This window comes from Monoraphidium neglectum, assembly GCF_000611645.1.
Source record: "Monoraphidium neglectum strain SAG 48.87 unplaced genomic scaffold scaffold01885, whole genome shotgun sequence".
NCBI classification, from domain to species: Eukaryota; Viridiplantae; Chlorophyta; class Chlorophyceae; order Sphaeropleales; family Selenastraceae; genus Monoraphidium; species Monoraphidium neglectum.
Window position 1 is genome coordinate 1 of NW_014011743.1, and position 7,362 is coordinate 7,362.

General features: G+C 67.2%; 3 protein-coding genes across 3 annotated transcripts; 1 reads left to right on the plus strand and 2 right to left on the minus strand.

Moving 5' to 3' along the window:
• Window positions 1–82: 82 nt before the first annotated feature.
• On the plus strand, window positions 83–2,324 carry MNEG_9294 (hypothetical protein; the record flags this gene model as incomplete). Its single annotated transcript, XM_014042232.1, has 6 exons — window positions 83–88; window positions 187–213; window positions 476–582; window positions 926–1,142; window positions 1,370–1,464; window positions 1,745–2,324. The coding sequence occupies 6 exons, from the start codon at window positions 83–85 to the stop codon at window positions 2,322–2,324; spliced, it is 1,032 nt and encodes a 343-aa protein (XP_013897686.1).
• Window positions 2,325–4,868: 2,544 nt separating this feature from the next.
• On the minus strand, window positions 4,869–6,499 carry MNEG_9295 (hypothetical protein; the record flags this gene model as incomplete). Its single annotated transcript, XM_014042233.1, has 5 exons — window positions 4,869–5,177; window positions 5,359–5,453; window positions 5,723–5,804; window positions 5,975–6,082; window positions 6,278–6,499. 5 exons carry the CDS (start codon window positions 6,497–6,499, stop codon window positions 4,869–4,871), a joined length of 816 nt encoding a protein of 271 aa, XP_013897687.1.
• Window positions 6,500–6,956: 457 nt separating this feature from the next.
• Window positions 6,957–7,328, minus strand: MNEG_9296 (hypothetical protein; the record flags this gene model as incomplete). Its single annotated transcript, XM_014042234.1, has 1 exon — window positions 6,957–7,328. A coding segment is annotated over one exon (372 nt), but the record flags the coding sequence as incomplete, so codon positions are not given.
• Between the last annotated feature and the right edge of the window lie 34 nt (window positions 7,329–7,362).

Sequence of the window (7,362 nt, forward strand, 5' to 3'; positions counted from 1 at the left end):
GCCGTGGCCGCGCCTCGCGGCCCGTCATACAAGGTGGTCGGGTGCTCCTCTAGTAAGGTGAGCCTCACCAACCCCGCCGAGTATGCGGGTGCCCGGCCGGCTCTAGAGGTGTTGATCTGCAACCCACAAACCTCTTGAGTTGACCGCTTGCAACCGCCCGCTCCGCTCCCGCCTGCGACAAACCAGGTTTTCAAGAACCACGCCGACCGCGCGGTGAGCCCCCGACACCCGCGGGCATGCGCATGCCAATGCGCCTGCCGGCCGCCGGCCGGCCGCCGCCCGCGCCCCCGCGCCCGCGTCCGCCCTGGGCCCGGGCGTCCCGCCGCCGCTCGTTCCACTTCCGGAGGCTGCTTGCCCCGCGGCAAGGGGGGGGGATGCGCCCTGCGCGCCGCGGGGCGAATGCGGGCCGCTCCCCGGCTGGAAACCCCTCATGCCGTCCTGAGCCCCGTACAATTATGCATGCGTGTGCGCGCAGGTCTTCTTCAACAGCGTGCCGCCCAACCAGGGGGAGGCGGAAGTCGCGGCGCTGCTGGGCCGCTTCGGCCGGGTCGAGATAATCCGCCTCTACCGCGACGACAGCGGGTGCGCGGGTGGAGAAGGGGGTGCGCATGGCGGGCACGCGCTGCGCACTGTACTTGTGGCGCCGGGGCGCGTGCTGCAACCCGAGCCAGCCCGCAGCATCGGCGCGCCGGTGCAAGGGCGCGCGCCGCGCACGCCCGGTAAATAGGGAAGGCGTGCGCTGCCGCATACTTTGAACCGCACGTGCGACCGCGTGTGCACCTGCCTGCGGTCCGCAGCCGGCGTCACCCCTGCACGTCTCCGTCGTCCCAAGCTCAGCGCCCCCGCAAGCGCTCAGCTGCCTGCCAATTAACCCGCGTGCGCTTCGGCCCGCCCACCTTGCCCCGCCCGCCATCCTGCCGCGCAGGGCCCTGCTCAAGAAGGGGTACGGCGCCGCGGTCATGGCGACCCCCGAGGCGGCCGCCGCCGCCGTCGCGGGCCTGCACGGGCGCGAGGTCCAGTGGGGGGACCACGGCGCGCGGCAGCGCATCTACGTGCGGACCTACGAGCCCGCCCGCGCGGGGTTCAGCAGCGCCGGCGGCGGCGCGCCCGCGCGGCGGGGCGGGCCCCGAGGCGCCGGCGAGGTGGGGCGCCCGCTTGGCAGCGCCGGGCGGGGCGGGGCGGGGCCTGGGTGGGCTGGGCTGGGCTGAGCTGACGGTAGAATGGTCTGTGTAGCGGCGTCGCTGCCCTGCCGTGAGCCACGTGTGCGCCCCGCCTCGTCGCCTGCGCGACATCCTCCTCCGGCGCTAATACTAATTTGCTGTGCTTTGCCCCGTCACCCCTCGCCGGGCCCCCCGACCTGCCCTTGCAGGCCGCCCTGCTAGGTGGGACGACCAGTGACGTCACCAGCGCGTCTCCTTTGGGGCCCCGCAGCAGGGCGGAGGCCGGGCAGCACGCGCACGAGAGGTGGGTGGCCCTTTGAGCAGAGCCTGCGTTTGAGGAAGCCCTAAACGCATCCAAATCCGCACGTCACCTCAAATGACTGACAGGCTTGCGCGGCACGCTGGCCCGTCACGCACGCGCCTGACAGGCCTGCATGGGGGAGGCCTGCTGGCGGCGCAACTGTCTAGCAGTTGCATGCTCAGACTGGGCATGCAAGCACGAGCCTCTGCCAAACGGCCCCGTCCCCTATGCTTGACGCCCTCCTCTGCCCCCCTCGCCCCCCCCCCCAACCTGTGCAACACAGCGCGGCCGCGTTCCGCCGCGGCGACCAGGTCATGGCGTACGCGGCCGCCTGGGCCGGCACAGCCCCGCCCTGCAGCGAACACGCCCGGCCCGCCGCACCCGATGCGGCGACAGACTGCGAGCTTTCTGCCGCCGCCCTGCCCCATGGCGCTGCGGGCGGCGGCTGGCCGGGCACCCAGGGCGCGGGCCCCGCCGCTGCCGTCGCCGCCGCCGCCGCCGCCGCTGCTGCCGCCGCCAGCAGCTTCCACGCGAATGCGTCGCAGCCGCGCGCGCGGCAGTGCCTCCCGCAACACGCACACGCACACGTGCCTGCGCCGCTGGCGCAGTGGTGGAATGGCCTCGCTGCCAGCGGCGCAGCTGCACCTACGGATGGCAACACGCTTGTCGCCGGCAACGGCGGCTGGGAGCCGGCGCCGAAACCCTCGTTTGCAGGCGCGCACCGCAGCGGTGGCCTGCCACACGGCCCGGCGGCGGAGCGTGTTTGGCGAGCGGCGGCGCCCTCCAACTTTGCGCCCGCCGGCCCCGCCAGCGCAGACTCATGTGCCAATCTGCCTGGGAGCCTGCCGTCGTGGCTCTTCTGAGCCGCCCCTGCCGACAGCGTTGGTCCCGGGAGCCGATTCAGCTGAGCCAGCACCCTTGACCCGCAGCGAACGCCCCGGCTTCCTGCCGGCGCAGGGCGCTGCTGCGGTGCACGCACACACGCCTTGCATACCACGCGGCCGGCGTGGCTGACTGTGGTTTTGTGCGGCCTGCGCTGCTCGTGGAATCAGCAGGTGTCGTGGGGCGATGGGGCAACCTTTCAACGCCACAACATCCGATGTGCCCTGCTTCCGACTTCCCTCTTAGTACCTTACTTATCTTATCATACCTTATCCCTTCCCAACCAACACATCAAACCTTGCGTACGTGATTTCGTCCGCAAAGGGTCCCGACTTGCCCAGCGCGCTGCGATGGTGCGCATGCCGCCCGGCGCATGCAGGGAGGAAGAGCGCCACAATTGCGGGCGCGCCTCTGCTTGCGCCGGCGGACATGCGGTGCATCGACCCTTTCGGGCGTGACCGTTTTGGGGCCCTGCATTTGCTCTCTTGGCCAGCCTTCTGCCCCTTTCTTTGCAGAGGGCTGGCGTGCGCGCATGGATACGGAAAAAGGCACCGCATTTGCACCAGGCGGTCTATTTCTTTCGGCTGCTCGGCACAGCTTCCAACGGTGCACCAAATCAAGCCAAATCAATTGGCTCAGGCACGGGTGCATCCTCCAAGCCACCTAGGGGGTCTCCCCCCAAATACGCAAGCCCCCAGAGCCCCAACGCCCCAAGCCGCGCCCCTGCAGCGGCGTGGGACCGGCCGGCGCACCCAACGCATCCCGCGGCCGACCTCTGGGGCCGTTCATTCTTTCGACCGCACTGAGCTACATAAAATGCACCCATCCCCCAACTCAGCACGTGCCAGCGTGCCAAGCCCACACCGGCGCCTCGTCTCCGGACGCGCGCCGACACTCTTTTGCAGGTGGGAGACAGTGCGCGCGGCCGCCCTCAATGCTGGGCAGGCGCGCACGGCGCTTGTGGACGCACTTGACGGGGAATGCGTGTGTATGGAGGCACGTGGCCGCCCTCGATGGGCTTTTTCTTGCCACTGTTTTGGGGCGAGACCCGCCGGCGCCACGCATGGTGGGCGTGAAGCAGCCAGGCGGCCGCACACGGTCAGGGTGTGGACCGCAATCGGCGCCGCCGCTGGGAACAAGAATGCCCCATCGCCTGTTGGTGGTGGCGCGCGGATCTGATATGCCTATTCTTATTCTTTTTCCGCTGGTTTGCCGGACCGCGGCAAGAGCCTCAGGGCGACTTGAAGCCCAGTAGCCCCCTTGTTCAGGGGACCTGCGGCTCCTTGCAGAACACACACCGCAGTGTAGCAACGCATTCGATTACAGTATTTTCCCCGCATATGCTCGGCTGTCGACCCCATCAGGCTGAACCCCGAATCCCGCAACATGCTGCTTCGCTGCCGCCTGCGACCCAGCGGCTAAGCAGAACATCACAAAACCCCGCCTCGCTGGCCAATGATCCTGAGATTCAAGCCCCCCTGCTCACTTTGAATACGCGTATTCTGGACATGCGTGCATTCAAATGAGCGCAGTACACCAGTGCTGCTGGCGCCGTGGCCACATGGCTGGGCTTTTGGCGCGCCACTTGGCGCCGCCGCAAGGCTTGCTGCACGCACTTGAAGGCCCAACAGGCGCTGATCCTGTCACGCGCATGTATCAGATGGCGGTGGGACTGGCGCGGCACATGGCTGTGCGACAGGGTAGAACAATAGTAGTGCCTGCAGTTTGGTAGGAGACACGGTGTGTCAGTCTCTCATCAGGCCGGCGATTGGCCGCTCCAGCCACCCAGCTTGCCTCGAAGCTGGGCTGTGCTGAGCTGGGCATGTTATGGGGAGTTCGTGTGCCACGCCGCCCACCCGCTCGCGCGTGTGCCGCCGGACGTGGCTTTGGGCGGTGGCTCAAGAGACCACCCGCAGTGAGCCGACTCTGCCGCCTCACGGCAACAACCGTCCTAGCAGGCTGTGCCAGCTTTCCGGAATTCAGTCAAGTGTAACAAACGCGGGATGTATGCAGCCAATAAGCGGGCGGCGAAACAGGCGTGTGCTGCTGTGTGAGGCCGCCACGCTCGCCCGCCCTTGCAGTGAACGCCGACCATTGTTGCTTGTCGTGGGACCGTGCTGCAGCTGCGGCTCCAGAGTGGCGTTGCGTTTGGGTCAATCTCGTCACGCAGGCAGGGTGCTCGTGCTCCAAGCTAGGAACGCCTAGCTGCACACCTGCGTTGACGACGGTGGCTTGCAGTGATGCATGCTGGGGCTGTTTTGAAGCAAGCCAATGGCCCCAGCAAGGTGGAGGCAACCGTTACATTGAGCACAAATGCAATCGAGTAGCATGGAGCGAATGGCTTATGGAAGGTGCACATCGGGGCCACATCCAAAAAATTGAAAGGGAGAAAAGCCAGTGCCCATGACAGAGCTGGCCTTCAGCCTTGTCTTTGAATACTAGATTACATGAAACGAGCACGGACAGCGCCATGCGCCAAGAATTAGAAGGTGACGTACCGAGCTACAGCCATCTCGCGCAGAGCGTCAGCCAGCGGCCTGCGGCTGAGCGCCGCGCCACTCGCCACCCGAGTCATCGCTGCCGCGCGCCTTCCCGCCCGCCCGCCGCTCGCGCCGCTCCTGGTGCCAGACCAGCACGTTCCTCACCGCAAACAACGCCATCCCGACGGCGGTGGCGGCGTACAGTAGGGGCACCCCCGGCGGCCAGGAGCGCAGCGCTGGCACCGCGTAAGCGGTGCCCCAGGCGAACCAGGCGGCCGCCGTGGACGCGCCCAGCAGGCCGCCCGCCACGACCTGGGGCCATGTGTGATAGCCCAGGGCGACACGCAGCCACGTCTGGGGGGGCAAGCGGGCGTCGCGTGAAAGCGGGGTGCTGCAGCGGTGCATGGACATGGATGATGGTGATTATGATGACAAGGCAAGACATCTTCCAAGTGCAGTCAGGGAATGTGCCCATGCATTGAGGGACAGAGCTTCTGCCGGCCGTTCTCAGAGCACGCACCAAGAACAACCCCACAGCAATTGTCGCCGCGGCGAGCGGTGCTGCGGCTGGCTGGCGGCCCCCAAAGTGCAGGAGCGACATGGCGGCGGTGACGGAAAGGAAATTGAGGCCTGCGCCAGGCGACAGTGCGCACGTTGAGGCGCGTCAAACTGGCGGGATTGTGTGATGGTGCGTTCATGTGAATGCATCAAGGCAGGGCCCAAGGCAGCGTCACAGCAGGGCTGCGCTCCTGCCAAAGGTTGTTGCAAGTTGTTTTGTCATATATGAGCAGCTGCAGCGCGCCAACATGTGCCGGGCTCCGGCTGGCCCCACCTCACCGCCCCCCCCACTGACGCCCTCTTGCCCCCGCCGGTGCGAATCCGGCAGCTGGCCCGCTCACTGTTGCTGTGAGAGGAGGGCATCCCAGGGTCCTTCTTCCGCGCGCTGGCAGGCCGCTGCTCGTTGATGACATGTTTCAACACCTGACGGCAGCACGGCGGCGAGCGGCCGCAGCGCCGCGTGGGACGAGCCATGCGATGGCGCAGCGAGGGCGTCGGGGCCGAGCGCGTATTTTGTCATCAACACCAAGCCGCTGGGAAATGTGCTGATTCATCAACGGTGCCGTGACACTGGGGCCCGCCCAGTGGCGCACCTTGCACAGGAACGATGACGTCACCGCGCCCACGACCGACCACGCCGCCCACTCGTTGTGGGCCGCCAGCAGCACCACGAACACGACGCCAGCCACGACCCACTTTGTCTGCGTGCGTAGATTGGCGGTGGGTAGCCATCCGCATTATCGAGGGATGAGGGCGGTCAGGAGGCAAGGTTGCATCACGCTATTGACAGCTGGCCCACCCTGCTCGTAGTTGTGAGGAAACCACATGCCAGCTCAGCCGCTTTGAGCGGTGCAAGCTATTCAACCGTCCCGTACTGCGACCGCCGCTTCCCTTACCGATTCATTCACATGGCCCAGCAGCCGGTACGCCGCGGTGTGTGGTGCGGGCACGCCCCAGGGCCGCCCACTGCTGCTGGCCGCCGCCGCCGCCGCTGCATCTTCGTCCATCGTGGTGCTGAGCAGCGCAGTCGCCTCGAGTGCAGCATGGGCGGGGTGGGCGCCCCTGGCCGCCCCCGGCTCGTCGGGCCGCGGCTGCTGCTGTTCTGATATGCCTATCATCCTGAGTGAATGCAGGTGCCGAGCACGTTCCGAGGGCAGTCAATGGGGTCGCATTTTGGGCGCATCACGTGCGGCGGGCGTGCTGTGCTCGTGCAGCCGCTCCGTGTTTGTGCTCTGGCGCTCACCCGGATCCAGCGCGCAGCCTGCTGCGCTTAAACCAACCCCCACGTGTGACCGTCGATCGCGATGATTTGCGAGGACTTATAGACCAGCCGGCAGCTCTTGAATCGCTGAGCATGAGCATGGATTCAGGTAAATTGATGCACATAAGCATGTGATGCATGAGTAACCGTACTGAACGCACCAAACTTACAACGCTTCATCATTGCAGGTGGCGGCAGGCGCCCGTCCAAAAAGCTCAGCGCACGCAGCACGCGAGTACCTCACCGCTGGCCCACCGCACCAACAGGCGCATTTTGCTGCGCCACCACAGGCGCAGATGCGTTACAAGCAGCCATCACTCCTCCCCGGGCCATGCAAAGTCCGCCGCGGCCTGCAGCGCCCCTTGCACGTCCTCGGGAGCCGGGGACCCGGGATCGAGCGCCGCCAGTACGTCCGCTTCCCCCACTCCCACAGCCTCGGCCCCGACGCCGCACAGCTGCCCTGGCCCCACCACCGCGGCCGCCATCGCCTGTGCGCCGCTCGCAGCTGCCACCACTCCGCCCGCGGCCAGGCCTGACGGTGCACCCTGCTGGCGCCGCGCGCCCGCCTTATCTTCTACTAGGCGGGCGCCGTGCCTCAAAAAGGTGCCCACAGGCACTGGCGAGCCGGGGCCGGACGACCCCCCGATTACGCTGCTCAGCGCCTGCGCTGCCGCGGGCGCAGCCGCCTGCGGGCGCGGCGGCCCGTCCACCGGACTGAAG